General features: G+C 40.0%; 1 protein-coding gene across 5 annotated transcripts in view; it reads left to right on the top strand.

Annotated features, from left to right (window-relative positions):
- The window catches only part of DIS3L2 (DIS3 like 3'-5' exoribonuclease 2), a 213,744-nt gene that overhangs the window by 10,535 nt on the left and 181,470 nt on the right, over positions 1–21,739 (top strand). For all 5 annotated transcript variants that reach the window (XM_087819517.1, XM_087819515.1, XM_087819516.1 and 2 more), the window contains 2 exons: positions 19,312–19,444; positions 19,965–20,122. In XM_087819517.1, coding sequence (XP_087675643.1) covers positions 19,402–19,444; positions 19,965–20,122 — 201 coding nt within the window. In that variant the 5' untranslated portion in view covers positions 19,312–19,401. The remainder of the gene's footprint in view (positions 1–19,311; positions 19,445–19,964; positions 20,123–21,739) is intronic.

The following is a 21,739-nucleotide window of genomic DNA, read 5'->3' as shown; positions in this document are numbered from 1 at the left end:
CTAAAACAGCTTTCACCAAGCTCCCTGTGACATCCATGCTGCTAAGTCTAATGAACACTTTATTTTACTTCTTTTATTGCCCACTACCTTCTTGAAACCTTATTTTCTTGACAACACACTCCCAAGTTTTCTCTTATATATCCTTCTTCGTGCTTGCAATTTTGATTTTCTTCTCCCTGGCTACTGAACTTGGAGGCTCTTCAAGTCTCAATCCTAGGCTCGTTCTTTTTCTTACTCCATGCACTGTCCTAGGCTGATCTCATCTGTCTTCATGACTTCAGTTACTGTTTGTTCTCCTGTGACTCCCAAGTTTGACCTTAGCCCAGATGTTCTCAGAGCTCCAGACTTGTATATCCAGCTGCCTGTTTCTAACATCTGTTGGTGTTGCAAAATTACCTCATACTCAGCATGTCCAGTACTGGGCTTAGTGATCTGTACCTTACCCCAATCCAGTAATCCTGTCCCAGTGAATGTCATTGTCATCCATCTAGTTGTATAAGCCAGACAATGCAAAGTTATTCTTGAGCATCCTTTCCCTTCACCCTTAGTGTCCAACCCCTCACCATGTTTTGTTGATCTGGGTTCCTAAATATTAGTGTTTCTTTTTTTTGTTAATTCTCACCTGAGGATATTCCCCCCACTGATTTTTTAGAGAGAGTGGGAGGGAGGAACGGAGGGAGGGAGGGAGGGAGGGAGAGGGGGAGAGAGAAATAGAAAGAAACATGGATGTGAGAGAGACACATCGACTGGTTGTTTGACTCCCACATGCACACCGACTGGAACCGGGCATTGAACCTGCAGCACAGGTACATGGCCTTGACTGGGAATCGAACCCGAGACCTTTTGGTGCATGGCCTGATGCTCTAACCAATGAGCAACACTGTACAGGGCCTAAATATTTCTTGATTAACATTTCTGGATCTTAATATTATGATTTTTTACATGGACTGCTCAAATACTCTCCTAACTGGGGACCCCATTCATTCTTGTCCCCTGTCTCCTACCCATTTTCTCCCTTGGAGCTAGAATATAAATCTGATCATGTCACTCTTCTGATTGAAATACTTCAGTACCTTCCCATTGCTTGTAAGATAAAAAACCAAAATTCTTGATCTGCCCTGCAAGTTCTAGCAGTGGAGACCCCCGCTTTCCCTCTAGTCTAATCCTATCTTGTTTGCCAGTTTGCTCTCTAAAGTTGTAGCTGTATTCCTTGAGTGTGTCATACCCTCCCACTCCAGGGTATAAGTTTCAGTTGAAATTACACATAAATTTGTATACTTGTCTGATGAACATCTTTCTTCCACCCTAGGCTGTAAGATTCACCAGAGGAAGCTTTGTGAGCCTCTTTCTTCTTTCTTCCCATTGTATTCCTTAGGGCTGTGCATAGTACCTGGTCCACGGTAAGAGCTCAATACATTCTTGTTAAATGAGTGAACAAGTGAATGGTTCAGTGAAAATAATACGGGAAAGGATGTGGGAAGTGATACAAAAGTAGCAAGCAATGTTAGCAGATGCTGAAGGCCCTTCTGAGGCAGTGGCATGAGATTTCAGTAAGGTGATGACATAACTGGAACCACACATTAGGAAGGGTAAACTGGCTGTGCGATTAGGGTACTAACAAAAATTCCGGAAGAAATTAAGAGTTTTATTCTCATATGGTTTGTAAATCAGAGACTGTAGCCTTCAGTATGAATTGAAGACATGCCCTGAGGTGAGGGCTGGGGAACAGAGTTTCTGAAAGGTGTAGGCTGCAAGGAGCAGATCATTAAAGAGCAGGATTGCTAGGCTATAAACTCACATCACTCATCTTTTGATTGGTGGGGCAACTGAATTTTCAATAGTAAGAAAAACAGGTAACGTGATGAAGCATTTATCAACATCCTGGTTTTGGTTCTGGCTCACAGGACAAAGGCTTTTGGTAGAGCAGGCCCAGTATACAAGGTGCTGCTTATCAACCACACAATCAGCACTGAGAGGATATTTACCCTGTAGGCAGTTTAGAGCTCAAAAGAGCGAAGTCGTGCCTTGCAGGTAGCATTAGAGTTTAAACTATAAAATGTCCAAATGTTCGGCAACAAATTATGATACTGAAGTTCTTATAAGTTCTAATTTCCCCCTTTCCATCAAACTTTGCAAAATGCGATGGTGTTGATCAATCCGGGTTTTTTGTTGTTTTTGAGTTCTGTTGTTGTTGCCAGAGGGCTCTGGGCTCCCTACTCTGGGTCCCTCTTGTCCTATGGTAGAGGGAAATCAGACCAAAGTTCAGTAGAAGTTTTAGCCCCTGTGGCTGAAGTCTGTAAAGGTTGGATTACTAGGATGCAAGAAGTTACAAGTGGCAGAAGATAGACTTTAAGCAAAATTGATAGTTAAAACATAAGGGAATATCTACTGATTCAGGATTACAAGAGTTAAAGTAGTGGCTGTTGCCTTAAGGCAAGGTGCTAGGTCCTGGGCTACGGGGTCTAACTGTTGGCTGTAGCTCCCTATACCGTGGTGTCCTCCACCTGTGGGGCTGAGTAAGCACACCTAATGCATTTCCTTTCCTTTTATTAACGAAAAGAGAGAAGGGAAGATTATAATTTGGATGTCCTAGCACTGATGCCTGTTTCGGTTCTTTAAATTAGTGAAATGTTGTTCAGGCTCGTACTGTTGTAGGGGGTCTGGAGAAGAAGCTTTCAGAAGCTCATATAAGGGCTGGGGAGTAAGGAAAAATTAGGGAGCCAACTATAGTAGTAGCCTGCAAGTCCCAAGAACCCTCGAAGTTGTCTTTTAGTTTTGTGTTCAGGGAAAGCTAATATATCTTATATCCAGGAAAGGTCAAGGATTAGGCTCCCTGGGGTAAGGAAATGCCCTAAAAATTTTATGAAAGTTGAAGCTTCTGTTCAATGACCTTATGTCCTTTGAGAGCTAGAGTGTGTAATAAATGGAGACTGTTAGACTTGTTCAGAGAGGGAGCAGAGAAGTAGATCATCTATATATTGAAGTAAGGTAGATTTACAGGGAAATATAATATCTCTGAGATCTGCCTTAAGAATTTGAGGAAAATAAGTAGGGCTTTCAGTATACCCCTGGGCTCAGACAGTCCAGGTGTATTGTTGATTTTTCCAAGTGAAAGAAAATGAATATTGACTTTCTCAATCAATTGGAATACTGAAAAAGGCACTGGAGCTGACTGTGGCAGAGAAAAACCAAGTCTCAGGAGGGATATTAGACAGGAGGGTATGGGGATCAGGAACTGTAGGATGCCAGGGTATAACTGTGCAATTGATGGCTCGAACGTCTTGATCCAGTTGCCATCCCCTTCAGTTAGGCTCCTGGACCAGGAGGATAGGAATGGTACAGGGGCCGGTACAGGGACAGTGAGCCCCTGAGCTAAAAATTCCTCTATTATGGGCTGAATTCCTGCCAGTGCCTAAGGATTTAGGGGGTACTGTTTTATGTTAGGCAAAGGTTTATTAGGATCTATTTGAATCTTGATAGGGGGGTGGGGGCGGTACCAAATGTATTTTCTCTGTATCAGTGGAGAATTGTGTCCAGAGATAGGTGAATCTTGGAGGGCTGGATGAGGGTTGTTGGATAAAATTAAGGTATAGATGGGGGTTTGAAATGGTTCTTTTCTGATTTTGCCTTATCACTTACAGGGGTTTAATCTAATAACATCTCCCCTTTTGGGGAAAACGAAATATGAGCTTGGTAGATTTCTAGAAATTCTCTTCCTAACACATGAATTGGTGCAGAAGGGACAATAAAAATGGATGGAACCAAAGAGGGGTCCTATCTGAAAAGGAACAGGTAAAGATTTGGGACTGTTACAGGGTTATTAGTTACCCCCACCATTTGTACATGTTCTTGACTCTGGGGCGGGGACATTGGACGGGCATCGGGGTTGAGGACTGATGGTTGCTCCTGTATCTGTGAAAGCTCTAACTAATTTGTCCCCAATTTTAGTAACCATTTTCCCTCATTGGTTATTCTTTTGTTTCTTTTTATTGAATTTATTTGGATATATTGGTTAACAAAATTATACAGGTTTCAGGTGCATAATTCTACAACAGGTTATCTGTACACTTTGTTGTGTGTTCATCACCCCAAGTCAAGCCCCCATCCATCACCATTTATCCCCCCATGTCCCCCCCCCCAGCAATCACACTGTTGTCCACGTCCATGAGTTTTTCTTTTTTTTTCTTTTTACTCAGTTCCTCCTCACATCCATCCCTGCCCCCCCAGCTGTCACCCTGCTTTCTATCTATGAGTCTCTCTATTTTGCTTGTTAGTTCATTTTGTTCATTAGAGTCTACATATGAGTGGAGTCATATGGTACTTCTCTTTTTCTCACTGGCTTATTTCACTTAGTATAATGTTCTTGAGGTCCATCTATGATGTCACAAAGGGTATAAAATTTCCTTCTTTTTTATGGCTGAGTAAATCCCCAGAATAAATCCCACTTGATCATGGTATATGATCTTTTTAATGTATTGCTTGGTCCAGTTTGCTAATATTTTGTTTAGGATTTTAGTATCTATGTTCATCAGGGCTATTGGCCTATAATTTTCTTTCTTTATAGTGTCTTTATTTGGTTTTGGAATTAGGATAATGCTGGCCTTGTAGAATGAGCTCGGGAGTCTTCCCTCCTCTTGAATTTTTTGGAATAGTTTGAGCACAGGTGTTAGTTCTTCTTTGAATGTTTGGTAAAATTCACCTGTGAAGCCATCTAGTTCAGGACTTTTGTTTGTTCGGAGTTTTTTGATTACTGCTTCAGTTTCACTAGTTGTAATCTGTCTATTCAGATTCTCTGATCTTTCCTGATTCAGTTTTGGAAGATTGTATGTGTCTGGTAGTTTATCCATTTCATCCAGATTGTCCAATTTGTTGTCATATAGTTGTTCATAGTATTTTCTTACAATCCTTTGTATTTCTTTGGGGTTAGTTCTCTTTGATTTCTGATTTTATTTATTTGGGTCCTCTCTCTCTCTCTCCTCCTCTCTCTCTCTGTCTCTCTTTTTTTATGAGCCTGTTTAAAGGCTTGCTAATCTTGTTTATCTTTTCAAAGAACCAGCTCTTGGTTTCATTGATCTTTTGTATTGTTTTTTTTAGACTCAATTTTGTTTATTTCTGCTCTGATCTTTATTATTTCCTTCCTTCTACTCACTTTGGGCTTTGTTCTTTATTCAAGCTCCCCTGAGTGTAAAGTTAGATTGTTTGATTGGTTATGTTTTAAATTTTTATTATTTAAAAAAAATATACCTTTTTTGATGTCGGAGGAAGGGAGAGGGGAAGAGAGAGAGAAAAACATCAATGATGAGAGAGTCATTGATCAGCTGCTTCCTGCACACCCCTGACTGGGGATCGAGCCGGCAACCTGGGCATGTGCCCTTACTGGGAATTGAACCATGATCTCCTGGATCCTAAGTTGATGCTCAACCGCTGAGCCACACCTGGGTGGCATGATTGGTTATTTTTAATAGGGGAAATGTCCCCTTTATTTCCTTGGAGCATACCTATTTTTGTGCTCTAGCCTGCAACTCGAGGGTTCTGTCTGGGTGGAGCTGTAGCCATTATATTTGTGATCGTCCTTTTAAAAATGCCCAGAATTTTTACAAAAGAAGCAAGCCTTTGCATCTGGGCCCTGGGTATTTTTATTATTTGGTGGGATTGGTTTATTAAATTGTTGGAGTTGCAGTGCTATTAGCTTGGCAATTTTTTCTTGGTTGTCTAGAACTCTTTTTTTTTTTTTTTCCTGCTATCCTATTTCAGTGGTTTTAGGAAGTTTATTTGCCAGTGAGATAATCTCATGGGGACATTTATCTGCCAAGTTAAGTTTGTGTTGTTTAACTGGTGCCGATATTTTTTAGAAGACCAGCTACAAATATTGAATTAAATAAGTTAAGGGCCTCACCATTTAATTTCTTAATTCCTAAGTTTTGTTGAAAGATCTTTTCAAACCAGTCAAAATAATTAAGAATTGGCTCATCCTTCCTTTGAGTATGTCTATGGATGGCCTTCCAGTTAATCTTTCTTGGGAATATTTGGGGGATAGCCTTAAGCAATTTATTGGCCTGCTTTTGTGCACTTCTAGGGCTATGGCTCCAGTCAGTACACAATCTTGTAAGGGGTGGCTCCAATCTGCTGATTTCATTCAATCTTTAGCTAAAACATTTCCAACTTACATATGGGTTGATAAAGATATGAGTTGATAACATATGAGTTGATAAAGATCTGAGAAGCCAGGTTGATAAGCACTTATTATGAGATTAAAATGTTGTTCATAGTCAAGGGAATTAATTTTGGGGTCTGGGAAGTTCTTTACTATGGTTAACAATTCTGATTTAGACCAGGGGTTATAAGAAATTGTATCAACCCTGTCAGAATTTCCCAGGCATTTAAAGGTGCTGTGAGATGGGAGACTCAGGAAGGGGAATTTCTGAGGAGAAAAAGGGAAGTTAATTTAAAGAAGGATAGGTAGGATGGGCAGAAGGTGAATAGATAGAGGAAGGAGTGGGAGTTGGGTCTGAATAGGGAGCCAAGCTGGAAAGAGAGGCGTATGCACCAGAGGCTTTCTCTAGTTTTTGGTCTCTTACTCAATTGAGAGTTACTTTCATGCAGAGAGGCGATATAGTGGCCTCCCAGTTTCTTTTGGAAGCCTCAAAATACCTATTGAACAAAGTTTCCCATGACTTTTGGGAGGTCGGACCCTTAAATAAACTATTTAGAAATATCAAAAGACCCCCCAGAGGGGCCAGTTTAATTTGAAGTAATCATTTCAAGTGATTTTAGTCCAGAGACCAGCTGGTTGCAGATCTCAGTCCCATAATGTTTTGCTTGTACCTTGCAGGGTTGCTAGATGGTGGAAGGTTGGCAGAGTCTGCTTTAGAGCAAAGGTTACCCATTCCTAATACACATCAAATGAAGCTATCTCTTCAAAAACAACTTAGAGAAAGACTATAGCCCAGAACCTTATGGGTTAAGTCTAACTCGTGTGACCCCTTGTGGACGCATCCATCCCTGAAAAACCTAATAGAGGGACCCCTCCCTTAAGAAGAAACCTCTCAGATCTTTACTGAAAGAGTGGGAGATAGAGGATTTGAGAGGACTAAACAGTGGATGCTTCCCAATGGCAGAGGAAGGCAGTTTGAGCTCAAGGGGCTGTGTAGGTGCCTGAATGCAATTGAGTTCTCTCCTGGAAAGAGATTGGGGGTCACTTTAAATCCCATCCTTCGTTGCCAGTAATGTTAACGAAAATTCCAGAAGAAATTAAAAGAGAATTTTATGCATATATCATTTGTAATCAGAGAATGTAGCCTTTGGTATGAACGGGCTCCGAGGTGGGTGTGTGTAGGGGGAGAGAACAGGATTTTTAAGATGCATAGGTTGTAAGGATCTGATTAGTAAAGAGACAGGTTGCTAGTGTGGACATAAATGGGACTCTGTAATAAAACTGATAAGCCTTTGACAGAAAGTAATCTCATAGGGTGATCTGGTCATAAATTCCTAACTGGGCAGGTCATGGTGAGTAGTCATGCCTCAGACCTGTAACTCTTTAGTAAAAGGTTTACCTTTGCTTTAAACAAGCCCTGCCTATTGTTTCTGTGCATCTAGGTTAACACATCTTTGACATGCCTCTTTTCCAGACCCCTAGGAAGAATAACCACCCTCAAGAGAGCACATAATCTTGTTAAGTATCCCATAATCCAATTCCTGCCTTGCTTTCTCCCATCTTCATATAATCTTCCTTAGTTCCCTCCTTAATTCCAAATGTATAAACAAACTGTCGTTCTCTGGAGCATTTGAGATCTTGCTTCCTGGTAGTGTCATCACTTTGACTTAAATAAACTCTTATATCTACAGATTTGGACACTTCTTATGTTGACACTAAGGAAATACACTTACAGCATTCATTTTCAACAGGAGCAACTGAACTTTTAGTGGTAATGATACTGATCTCAGGTTTGGCTGCCAGTTGCTTTGAGAGACAGGTGTTGAGGTAAGGAAAGATGGTTTATTCAAGTGCTGGCAGCCTGAGAAGATGGTGGATTCCTGTCCTAAAGACCATCTTAATATCTTAGTGTATACAGGGGTTTTATTAGGAGGTAGAGGGGGTTGTTTGAAATTCAGGAGAGGTCGTTTGAAAGTTCTGTGTGTAAGTCAGTGCAATCTGTTCCAATGATTATCTTGATCCTGGTCAAGTGGAGGTCTGGTTTTTATGGTTAAAAGTCAGCAAGTCTCTGGAGGTAGAACATCCAGTTCGTGGAGTCAGCTTCCTTTGAAGTTAGTTCCTGGAACCCTTACACAAATATGCTGTTTATCTCTGGGTTACTTTTTAGTTAACAATTCATCTTTTACAAAAATACTTTTAAAAGAAACAATACTAGAAGAATGGAGGGCTGGGTTACAGTAAGAACAATGGGTAACACATGATTAAGCATTTATCAGTGTCTTAGTTTCCATTCAGACTCAGAACAAAGGTTTTGGTCAAGGAATTCCTGTACATGTGGTGCGATTTATCAAACAGCACACAGTCAGTCCAGGGGGGCAGTTTCTGAGCTCAAAAGAGCAAAGCCATGCCTTGTACTCAGTACAAGTTAGAGTTTAAACTGCAAAATGTCCAAATATTGGGCCACAAATTATGATATTAGAGTTCTTATAACTCCTCAAGTGCTAGATATGAAGGAGGATGGGCTTGAAGCAGGAGAAGCTCTTAGCTATTAGTTTAAGACAGAGACATTAGGACAAATACTACAACAATGACAGACTGTCACTTGTGTAGAGTGTAGAGTGTAGAATGAAAACGATAGGATCTGATTGATTGTGGCAGATGGGTTGAGGTGACAAAATTTCAGTGTTTCATTTTTCAGCCTCTTAAAATCAGCACTTCATTTTTCCGTGGGAAATGATGGAATTTTCCACAAACTTTATTGAGCTGTTATTTAGCAAGCACTTTGCTAGGTTTGGGGATTGTAGAAGTGAATAAAATATTTCATAATCTAAGTCCTTTAATTACATTTGCTAGTATATGTTTTTTACCTTAGATTAAAACTATATAAACCACCCAGCCGGTGTGGCTAAGTGGTTGAGCATTGACCTGTGATCCAGAAGATCATGGTTCAAATCCCAGTCAGGGCACATGCCCAGGTTTCGGGCTTGGTCTCCAGTCCGGGGCGTGCAGGAAGCAGCAGATCAATGACTCTCATCGTTGATGTTTCTATCTCTCTCCCTTCCTTTCTTCGAAATCAATAAAGATATATTTTTAAAAAATGATATGGCATTAGCCTTGTTCTAGCACATGAGATGGCCTTTTTTATCAGTAACCCTATTTTATTTTACTTTATTTTTATTTTTTAAATTTTTGTTCAAAATATTACAAATGTCCCCTTTTCTCCCCAATGACCCATTCCACCCCATTCCACCCCCCTCCTTAGTCCCTCTCCACACCATTGTCCATGTCCTTGGGTTGTGCATATATGCATATAAGTTATTTGGTTAATCTCTCCCTCCCACCCACCCACCCTCCTCCATCCCTCTGAGATTCATCAGTCTGATCCATGCTTGCATGTTATTGAATCATTTCTGTTCATCAGTTTATTAAGTTCTTTAGATTCCATGTATGAGCGAGATCATGTGATGTTTGTCTTTCTCTGCCTGGCTTATTTCGCTTAGCATAATATTCTCCAGGTCCATCCATACTGTCCAAAAGGGTACAAGATCCTTCTTCTTTACAGCTGTGTAGTATTCCATGGTGTAAAGGTCCCACAGCTTTTTATCCACTCATCTACTGATGGGCACTTGGGCTGTTTCCCGATCTCAGCTATTGTAAATTGTGCTGCTATGCACATAGGGGAGCATATATTCTTTCTGATTAGTGTTTTAGGATTCTTAGGGTATATTCCTAGAAGTGGGATCACGGGGTCAAAAGGCAGCTCCATTTTTCATTTTTTGAGGAAGTTCCATACTGTTTTCCATAGTGGCTGCCCCAGTCTGCATTCCCACCAGCAGTGCGCCAGGGTTCCCCTTTCTCCACATCCTCGCCAGCACATGTTGTTTGTTGATTTGTTGTTGGTAGGCATTCTTACAGGTGTGAAGTGATACCTCATTATGGTTTCAATTCGAATTTCTCTGATGATTATCGACCCTTGATTGATGTCAGGTGTCCCAGAATTAGCCCTGAGGGTTTGAAACGCATAAGCTTAATTTCCTGGAGATGTTCACAAAGATCCTAAAATGATAGGTTGTAGGTAAATGGTGTTAAGCCAGTGTCATTAATGTGAAGTAATCGTATGTAAAGTAAGTTCCTCTCACCTGTCCACTATACTACTTAAGGATAAAACAGAACTTAGATTCTAAGTACCCTTTTTGGTCTTCTGAGAAGAGCTCTGATGTTGAACAAGTTGAATAAAAATTTCTTAAGTTGTTAATCAACTCTGTCAATGACCAGATCCTAGAAATGAAAAGAAAAACAATATACACATTTTTTTTCTTTATGATGCTGCTGTTGGTATCATGACTAAGAACTCTTTACCTAATCCTAGATCATAAAGTTTTTCTCCTATGTTTTTTTCTAAAAGTTTTATGTTTGACCTAGTATCCATTTGGAGTTAATTTTTGTATAAAATGTGAGGTTTAGGTAAATGTTTATTTATTTATTTATTTATTTATTTATTTATTTATTTATTTATTTATTTATTTAAATATGTTTTTATTGATTTATAGAGCAAGAGGAAGGGAGAGGGATACAGAGACATCGCTCGGCTTTTTCCTGCATGTCCCCTACTGGGGATTGAGCCTGCAACCGGGCATGTCCCCTGACCAGGAATTGAACTAGCAACTTCTTGGTTCATGGGTTGACGCTCAACCACTGAGCCACACTGGCTGGGCTAGGTCAAGGTTTATTTTTTTGTTTTTTGATGTTCAATTGTTCCAGCACCATTTATTGAAAGGCTATTTTCCCTCTCTTGAATTGCTTTTGCACTTCTGTCAAAATCAGTTGGGCATATTTGTATGGGTCTGTTTCTGGGTTCTCTATGTTGTTCTATTGGTCTATGTGTCAGTCTTGCTGAAAATACACATTATCTTGATTTCTATTGATATATAACTTAAAATCAGGTAGTATGCTTCCTCCAACTTAATTTTTTCTCATTGTTTTAGTTATTCTAGTTCTTTTATATTTCCATATAAATTTTAAGATAAGCTTGTCTATATCTACAAGAAATCTGAGGATTCTGATAGGAATTGTATTGAATTTAAAGATCAGTTTGGGGAGAATTGACATCTTTGCTATGTCATAATCTACCAGTATCAATATCTTACTATTTTAGGTGACATGTAGGAGCCTTACTACCATTTAGGCTCCTTTATTTTTTTAAATCCTCAATGGAGAATATTTTTTCCATTGATTTTTTTTTTTTTTTTTTTTTTTTTAGAGGGGAGGGAGGAGGGGGCCAAAGGGGAGGGAGGAGTGGGCCAGAGAGAGAAACATCGACATAAAAGAGACAAACATTGATTGGTTGCCTCTCGAACACACTCTGACCAGGGCCAGGGATTGAGCCTGCAATTGATGTTCGTGCCCTTGACTAGGAATTGAACCCAAGACCCTTCAGTCTGCAGGCTGATGCTCTAACCACTGAGAAAACCTGGCCAGGGCTAAAAGTCCTGTTTAATTCTTTAAATATTTGTCTTTTAGTAAGCATCTTTCACTTGCTTTTATTCTTTTTTCTTTTTCTTTATACATTGTAGTTTTAAAATACTGTTTATTTATCATTTTTATGACCTGAAATTATTTTGCTCCACATTTTGCTGTTTTTTCTCACACTCAATCATGATGACTGTCTTCCTCAGGCTCTCTTCCTCATGTGTTTTGTAAGCATTAATCCGGCCTTTGACTGTGGGAATATTCTGAATCGGGTAGTTCTGAGAGGATTTTTTAATTCAGCCAGCACCCTAGGACACTCCCAACCTAGGATCCCTTGAAGTTAGTGTATGTGCTTAGGGTTAGCATGACTGCACTGCATGAGTGCAAGCCCATGTTTATGAATCTGCAGGGAAGGTCTCCTGTGCCCCCAATTGCAGCCTGGGTTAAAGCAGACACATTTCTTGCTTGTTCTCTTCACCGGTAGGGGACTTTTATTTCTAGCCCACCGTGTCACTGAGTTGGTTGCCCTTTACAGGTCTTGATTTTTTACAGGGGATGGGTATATACATTTCATGTGGCCAGAGTCTTATTTCCTGTCCCCCCTGCAGCTTTAGACTATAGTCCTCTTGGCACCGACACCAAGATGTGCTCCAGGGTCTCTGTAGCCTCAATTTCTACATATTCTGGTTTCTAGTTCTTGATTTTAGAGATTTTCTTTTCTCTTTTTGAGAGTTCCACTGTGCTGTCAAGAAATTAGTAATATTTTGTTCAGTAGTTGTAGTAATTTGGTATCAGTAAGTTTTTCAGAATATTGACTCCACTATATCATCAGAAACAGAATTTTCTGACACCCCATTCTATAGATCACAGATTGTTGGGTTAGGGACCTGCTCCTGGTTACTTCAGAATCTTTCAGTAGGGTTGCTTGCTATCTCTCAGGAGGGGCTGTGGATGTGACTCTTGTCCTTAAAAGGAAGGACTATGGTCATCTTTTGCTCTGCTGTCACATCTGCCAAGCAAGTAGAGGGGCTCAAGAAGACGGGGAGTGTTCAGCTGTGTGAAGGGCTACAGTGAGGTTAAGTAAGACCAAGACTGAAAATTGACAGTGGGTTTTCACAAATCAGAAGATCTTTGCCAAAGAAGTCTCCATGGAATGGAGGGGGAAGAAGCCTATTGGGTTTTTAATCCCTGGGAAGATGGTTCTTATCCAGGCATTTCCCATTTTTCCTAGAAAGCATGACTTTTTATAGTAGGTGGTTATTTATTTTATATTCTCTTATTTTAATTCTCTCTGGGTTCCAACCCTGCCTTTGGTAGATTAGCTCTGTCTGTCATAAACACTGGACTCAGTCATAGAATGTAAGACTGCAGTGTGGACCTGTCCTTAAAGCTTTCATTTTATCTCCTCAAATGAGGTAATCAGAATGCTGATACGGTAAGAGTTGAGCTAGGGTGTGAAAGAAAGAGAAAGAAAATATGAGGTATTGCCAGTTTTATCATGAAATTTCTGGTATGTGGAGTTTCTAAAAAGTATTAAGAAAAGTTTCAAATATACAGAAACTAGAGAGAGTAGTAGTTCATCACCCCCCATTAACAGATTTCTCAAATTCAAGGATTTTTGCACATTTACCTCATTCCTTTTTTATTTCTCTTTTCTTTTCTGAAATATTTTATTTTTTTAGTTAAAAAAATATATCTTTATTGATTTCAGAGAGAGGAAGGGAGAGGGAGAGAGGGATAGAAACGTCATTGATCGGCTGCCTCCTGCATGCCCCCGACTGGGGATCAAGCCCGCAACCCCGGGGCATGTGCCCTGACTGAACCACGATCTCCTGGACCCTAGGCCGATGCCCAAACCCTGAGCCACGCCCTGCCAGGCTGCTGAAATATTTTAAAGAAATCCCTGACATCATTTATTGTACTTTCACGAACATATACATATACATGCTATGCAATGTCATGATCATGTCTGGTACAAAATTGACAGTTCTTTAGTCTTGCCTCCTATACTGAGTATTACTGAGGCTTTTAAAAAAAACTTCTTTGAACATACTGAGATTCTTTTTTCTTTGTTGTTTTTTGCACTTGTCATGCCCTTTGCCAAGAAAGTCTCAGACCTTCACATGTTGGACTTCTCATCATTTGGATCTTGGCTACACTATTTTTTCCTCAATAGAGACTTTTTCTAATCACCAAAGCTAATGTAGTGCCTTCTTTCCCCATTCCATTTGTCCCTGTCTCACCCATCTGTTTTACTGCCTTGTGTGATTACTTGTCTTCTCCACCCCAATGGTCAGGACCATGAGAGTAGGGACTTTGTAGGTCACATTGTGTTCATTGCTCTTTGCCCAGGGCCTGAAGAGGTCCTAGCATGTAGCAATGAAGCACATGTTTAGAAACAAGTAGGCTATTAAATTAATAATAAAAGATTCCAAAATTTTCTTAATATTTTATAACCATTATCTCTCCCTACAACTGAATCCCATTCCAGAACTTTTCTTTTCTCAAGAGCTTTAACCAACAGCTGTGTTTGCAAAAAGTGCTGGATTGTTGTCTCTTTCAGGACATTTAATCTTTTAAATCCTCAAAATATTTGGTAAAATGTGAATAAAGTCACTTCTGACCTGTTGAGAGGCAGTATTTTTACTGACATAACTCTCATTTGAGATCACTTTATTTGAGCTTGCAGCTAATAAATCTGTTTTGGCCCATATGAAACAGGATGAAATGATTTTGTAGCCCACATATCCTTTAGCTGGTTATTTGAACTCCTTTTACTTAGTACATTATTTGTATTCCCTGTTAAGAGGGTGTCTTTAATTGTTTTATTATCAATTGTTGGGAATGTTCTTTATCATGAGAAAAAATGTAACTCAATAAGCAGATATGATTTTATAATTAAAAATTTGGATTCTTGTTGGAAACATAGTTTCAGACCTACAGAAATGCTTGAAATCAGGAGATTAACATTGATGTAACACCATTGATGTAATCTATAGGTCCTATTCAAATGTCCTGAGGTCTCTCAGTTATGGTCTTTTTTTTTAAGTATATCTTTATTGATTTCAGAGAGAGGAAAGGAAAGGGAAAGAAAGATAGAAACTTCAATGATAAGAGAGTCATTGATCAGCCGCCTCCTGGAAGCCTCCAACTGGGGATTAAACCTGCAACCCGGGCATGTGCCCTGACCTGGAATCGAACGTCGATCTCCTGGATCCTAGGTCGATGCTCAGCCGCTGAGCCACACAGGCCGGCTCAGTCATGTTCTTTATATGAAGAGAGAAGCCTGGCCCTGGCCCGTGTCGCTCGTTGGTTGAGCATCATCCCATGTACTGAAAGGCTGGTGGTTCAGTTCATTGTCAGAGTACATGCCCGGGGTGTACGTGAGGCAACCGATTGATGTTTCTCTCTCTCGTCGATGTGTGTCTCTCTCTGCCTCTCCCTTCCTCACTCTCTAAAATTAATAAAAATATATTTAAAAAAAGAAAGAAAATCCTGGATCACAAGTAACATAGAGTTGTCATGTGTTTTTAGTTTCCTTTAATCTGGAGAAGTTTTAGATTTCATGAATTTAACATTTTTGAAGATTATAGGCCAGTATTTTGTAGCAGATTTAATTCATGTTTTACAAGTGACATGCTTTTCATAATATAGCGGGAGGCATGTGATGTTGACTTGTCCATTACAGGTGTCTACTTTGATCACTTGGTTAAGGTGGTCTGCCAGATTACTCTACTGTCAAGATATGCTTTTCCTCTTTGTATTTAATAAGTATCTTTGAGGCTATTTTGAGACTGTTTAATGTTCTATTACTCCTCAGAACTTTTACCCATTAGTTTTAAGCATCCACTAATGAATCTGAATTAATTATGATGATGATTGTCAATGGTAATTTTCTAATTCCATCATTTTTCTACATTTATTAGTTGGGATTCTGATGTAAGGAAAGGCAGGTTCAATTCACTATCCCCTATCCCTTATCTGGCCTGTAAGGGAGGCAACCGATCGGTGCTTCTTTCTCACATCAATGTTTCTCTCTCTCTTCTCCTTCTCAAATAAATAAAAAAGATTTTAAAAAATCTTCATTTTTATCTTTTTTTCGTCTTTAAATTGAATAATATTGATTGATTTGTTTTTTTGTGTGTGTGTGTGCCCCCCCCCCCCCCTTCGGGTTATTGATTCTTTCTTCTGCCAGGTCAAATGTGCTACTGAACCCCTCTAGTGAATTTTTCATTTCGGTTATTCTACTTCTTAACTTGAATTTCTTTTTGGTTCTTTTTATAATTTCTATCTTATCTATTTGATGGGCCATTGTCATTATACTTTACTTGTTTCAAGATGGTCTCTTCTAGTTCTTTGAACATATTTATAATAGCTGCTTAAAGTCTTTGTTGACTGTGTCCAAAACCTAGCTCCCGCAGAGACAACTTTATTGAAACCGCCCACCCCATTGTATTAGTCACACTTTTCAATTTTTGCATATATTACACTTTTTTTTGTGGAAACCTGGACAATTTTGGTAATATATTTTGCACTCTGATTCATTTCCCCCCAGAGTTGGAGGTGGTTGCTCTTTTTGATTGTTTAGTGACTTGCTAGACTAATTTTATGGAGTCTGTTTTTCCTGCAGCCTGTGGCTGCTGATGTCTTTGCTCAGTTCTTCCTTGTTTTTATTTTAAGCTTGACTTTCTAGTAGTTGCCCTTGGGTCAGTATATCTTTTTTTTTTTTTTTTTTAATATATCTTTATTGATTTCAGAGAAAGGAAAGGAGAGGGGGAGAGAGATAGAAACATCAATGACGAGAGAGTCATTGATCGAGCCCGCAACCCGGGCATATGCCCTGACGGGGAATCGAACCCCGATCTCCTGGATCCCAGGTCGATGCTCAACCGCTGAGCCACGCCCGGCCGGGAGGGGTCAGTATATCTTAATGAACAGCCTGTGATTGGGCAGAGGTTGTGTTTAAACTCCTTGAGACAATGAGGCCCCCCACCCTTTGTCAGTGGTTCTTGTGAGACTTGGGGAATGCATTCAAAGTGAGGTAGTTTACAACCACCCTGGCTTTCTGTATTTGCAAGACTCATACTCATCCAGGTATGGGTAGTTCTCTAGGGCCCTCTCATTTTTCTCCTGCGTGTTTATAGCCTTGAGCATGAACACAGCAGGAAAAAGTAGATTCTTATCAAGGCCCCATTGGGTTGTGTCATTCCCTGATTCTCCCTGTTAAAATTTTGGTAGGTCTGCTGGCCCTAACTAGTGTGGCAAATTCAGACTAGTATGATATTGGCCTTTCCTGATCTTTTTTGCCTCTTGAATCACTACTGTTTTTGAAAATGCCCCTGGGCATGGAATTCTCCTGGTTCTGATCCAGATAAATATAACTTCCTCTGGCAGTGGAGCTGCTAGTCTTCACAGTTTGCCCTGTCCTATTAGGACTTCTATTCTACGTCAAGGAATTGGGAGTGGGTATAGGATGGTGGGAGCCCCAGCCTAAACCACCACACATTTCTGCTCTTCTTACTGAGTGAGATTCAGTAGATTTTCTTGAATAAACACTTCTCAGTTTGTTGGGTGTCTTTGGGTAATATCCAAATCCTTAAATGGTTGGTTTTGATAATTTTGTCCACTTTTATTGTTGGGGTTAATATTTGTCAAACTCCTCATTTGGTCATTTGGGCATCCTTCCCTTTGCCTTTTCTTTGTCTGTCTCTGTTTCTGTTCTAGTTCTTTCCTAAGGTACAGCAGCTGCTAGTTTTGCTCAACTGCAGATGAATCCTGCACAGGTTAATTTTTCCTGAAACACAACTCCAATCTGTTTTCTCTTCTGCTGACTTATGCTTTAGAAATTCCCTACTGCTTTTGAAAAACGACTGGTTTTCTAGATCTTCCAACTTGTTTTAATTTCCTTGCTACTACTCTCCTTCATATAGGTTGGACTCTATCCAAATTGAATTAATGTTGCAAGAATCTGCTTCTGTTTTTCTGTGTCTCTTTTTTGTTTCCTTTTGCCAACAGTATGCTTTTCTCACATTCTCAGTTCTTCCTTAGAATTTTTCCTGAAGCTCATTTGGATTTCCCGACCTGGAGATACCCTTTCTCTCTGATCATATGTACATTTACCCATACTTAAAAAAAAATTAGTGCTATCACTTCCCAACTTGTATTGTTAGTTCAATGTAATTTTTGTAAGTTAACTTTTGTATCCCTGATTGTGTCTAGTACACTACCTCGCAGAAGTATTTGTTGAATGAATGAGGAGATGAATGCATTTCTGAATTAGACCGCCTGACAGTCTGGACTCCTGTATGTGCCTTTCCCACTACCTTATTGTTTATCTAAGACGGCGATTTTCAACTGGTATGACCCAGCATACTGGTGTGCTGCAAGAATTTCTAAAACATGCAATACCTGACTCTTTAGTCAGGGGCACTGACCCCTTTTCCTTAGATTGTTAAGCAAAAAAATGACAACAGCCAACACAACAATAGCCGTCCAGTGTGAATTAATCAAAATTATACCTATTGTTTTTGTCAGATAGGCAAAAAATATATTTTTTGGTGTACTGCAGAATTTAAGTAATTAGTTTATGTGCCATGAGATGAGAAAGGTTGGAAATCCCCGATCTAAGACCATCTGTTTCTTTCCCTTTTTGCACTTTTTGACTTTATCTCTGTTTCTCTTCATGTATCACTAAATGACCTATTAATGTTTGTCTCTGTTGCTTCTCTTCTTCTGAGTTATATTAATTTCATTTTAAAGAAAAATTACATCATTTTGGTAAAGGATGTTTGTGGGAAATTTAGAGGAAATGGAAGCTAGTGTTCAGAATGACATCTTGATCCATTTTATGGGAAAGCATAAAGGCTGCTTACCAGGATTTTGGAAGTTTGCAAGTATCGGCTTAAGTCCTGGGCTGGTGGCCAGCAGCGAGTAGAAAGTAGAAGTTGTGATGACATGTTCAGTATCCAGGTGGAAGGTCTGGGGGCCAGCTGCAGGGCCCCATATTCCAGCCCGCTGATCCAGGCAGCTGCTTTGTATTCCTTCGAGGCAGCTGCCCGAGCTTCTGATCAGATAACTGGTTTGAAGTGATGGCAGGTATGAGTAGGGAAATAGATGCTTAAACTACAATATTTCTGTTTTTTGAAAGCTGGTGAACCATGTGGGGTTCCCTGCATAGTTTTGGACTGTAATTATGGCAGTGAATTAGGTTTGTTGATGAATTCTAAGGAATTGATAACTTCGTTTCGTAGAGGAATACCATCTTGTCCAAGGTTAAACTTAGTCAATGCCATGTCTCTTGAGCCCTAGTTCATTATACCTATTTCGTTATAGCTTTTGGATTCTAGATCTTTATACCGTTTTTCAAAACTGTTTTCCCTCCTGCTCTTCTGCATTTCACAAGCTGAATGAAACTGCAGAACTCCTTAATTTCCACCTCATTGCCCCATTTGTGGAAGTTTTTAGTTGAAGTGGCCCAAACAAGCAAGCTAGTGATACCTGTGAAGGTGAAGACCTTGAGAGGAAACTCAGGACAGATGGTGTGCTTGACTAACTGCTCAGGAGAAAGTGACGCCAAGACCCAGGAAGGGTACCACACTGCCTTTGCCATCCAAGTGCTAAATTTCCGAGAGCACAGAGGAGGCTACAGGTTAATTGTTCTTCATTCACCCATTTCTCTTTGGTTTCAGCTTGTCACTGCTGAAGGCAGGAAGAACTGTGAACCTGAGCAGTGGAGGCCCCCCTGGATCTGGAGAGAAGAGGCAACCTTGGAACCAGTAATGAACTATCCTGACTGCAGACTGAACCTGGGGACCCTCAGAGGTAGCAAAAGGAAAATGGCATCTACTCTAGCAACTAGAGATCTGAAATACAAATGGAATGGAGGCACAGGGCAGGTTTTAGGACCGAAGGGACCTATAATTCTTCTGGTGACTTGTTAAATATTTTTCTGTGTTATTTATTCTAGAATTGTTGTTTCTTATTTTCTTAATTTGTTGTTATACTGAATACAGCTATTTAATTTCCTCTTGAAAAATGGCAATCTTTTAGTAATTCCTATTTTAAAAAAGTTTGTGCCTATAAACAGAAAGCATGCTAAACCCATTATTCAGATTATATTCCATGCATATTATGGTGCTGATTTAAAACTCAGGTCTCATCTATATATATTTTATTCATGTTTTCGTACCTGTTCTTTCTTGTGACTATTTGAAATCTTTATCAGGGAGTCTCATTTTCTTGTTGGTCTCTCTAAATTAAAAAAAAGGTAAAATATCTCTAGTTTTGAAAATACAGAGATGTTTGATTGAGGAAAGAGTTGATTACTGCCTCATGTTTCTAGGTGTGTCCTCTGTGGTTGGCCCACGTGGTGGTGGTGCTTCTCCAGGTGACAGAAAGTCAAAGAACAAGTCTACACGAGGGAAGAAAAAGAGCATATTTGAAAATTACATGTCCAAGGAGGATGTTTCAGAAGGCTTGAAGAGAGGAACACTTATCCAGGTGCTTAAATCATATTAGAAGGCTATTCCTTGAATCAGAAGTAATCTATTTACTCAGGAAAGTGTTTATTTTTCTGTGCTGTGTGCTTTGAAAGAAATGATGATGTAACAGGCACAGGGCTTCCTACTTCTTAGACCCACAGTGCAATTAGAGGTAGCAGGCACCACAAGACAGAGACAGCATAGTGTTCTGAAATTTGAGAGGCAGGAGCTGTTACTTCCAGTTAAGGTTGTCAAGCAATGTTTTATTGGAAGGGATTTTTTTTTTTTTTTTTAAATCTATATTGATTTCAGAGAGAGGAAAGGAGAGGATAGACAGAGATAGAAACATCAATGATGAGAGAGTCATTGATCGAGCCCGCAACCCGGGCATGTGCCCTGACCGGGAATCGAACCCCGATCGCCTGGATCCTAGGTCGATGCTCAACCGCTGAGCCACGCCCAGCCGGGCAGAAGGGATATTTTTTATCCAGGCCATGGATTGGTGCTATTTGAGTAAGTAGAGATAAGAGAAAGAGCTTTATAAATGGAGGGACCACTGTGAGCTACTCAGACAAAAGTGGGAAATAGGGTTGGACTGTAAGAAGCATTGATAGTTCAATTTGCCTTGAGTACCTGAAAGCTGAATGACGGAGAGTAAGATTGGAAAGGAAACAGTAAACAGCAGCAAACAATATTTGTTGGGTGCTTTATGGTTTACGAAGTACTTATACAAGCTAGTACAGCAGTTTGGCTCAGCAAACATTTGTGGAGCACCCACTGTTAGCCAAGCACAGTCTATAGTTAAGAGCATGTGTATGGGTGCTCTCAAGATGAAGGTAGATGAAGCTGCCTTTGTGTACTTTGAGCTGGCAGCCCAGTGGGGGGCAGGCAGTCATGTGAATAGATGATTTGAGAATAGATAGTAAGTGCTCAGATAAAAGTGTCACCAGGGGATATGAGAGACTGTTTGGGGGAAATTGGGAAATGGGGGGTGGTGACATCTGCCATGGATATTGAAGGATCACCAGTTTGGATCTATTAAGTGAGTGGTATGTGTGTAGGAAGGAGATATGGAGAGTAGTGGCGCTAATGAAGACATGAATTTGTGAAACAGTATGGAGTAGGCAGCTAGGTCTCCTTAGGTGTGAAATGTGAGGCAGGTAGTAGGTAGTGCGATGGAGAGGTGGGCAGAGCCCCACATATTCTGTGAGTTAAGTTCATTTCACAGTTCTTGGATTAGTATGAAACACTGCTGTGTGTTACCTGGCTCCCTTGAAAATGTTGACTGTGCTCCATTTTTCCTCATTCTGTGAGCTCAGCCTCTATATTTGTGTTTTTGGTTGAAGATACAGCCAATTAATAGATACTGTCATCTTTCCTTCCTTTTTTTTTTTTTTTTTTTTGTTAATCCTCATGCGAGGATATTTTTCCATTGACTTTTAGAGAGAGTGGAAGGGAGGGAAGGAGGAAGAGAGAGAGAAACATCGATGTGAGAGAGACACATCGATCAAATGCCTCCTGACAGGGGCTACAGATCAAACCTGCAACCCAGGTACATGCCCTTTACCAGGAATTGAACCCGAGACCCTTTGGTGCGTGGGCCGATGCTCTAACCATTGGGCTACACTGAGCAGGG

The sequence above is a fragment of the Miniopterus natalensis genome, chromosome 8 (genome assembly GCF_054644295.1).
Source record: "Miniopterus natalensis isolate mMinNat1 chromosome 8, mMinNat1.hap1, whole genome shotgun sequence".
Classification (NCBI taxonomy): Eukaryota; Metazoa; Chordata; class Mammalia; order Chiroptera; family Miniopteridae; genus Miniopterus; species Miniopterus natalensis.
The sequence above is the reverse complement of the archived record's forward strand: the minus strand, read 5'-3'. Positions and strand labels throughout refer to the sequence as shown.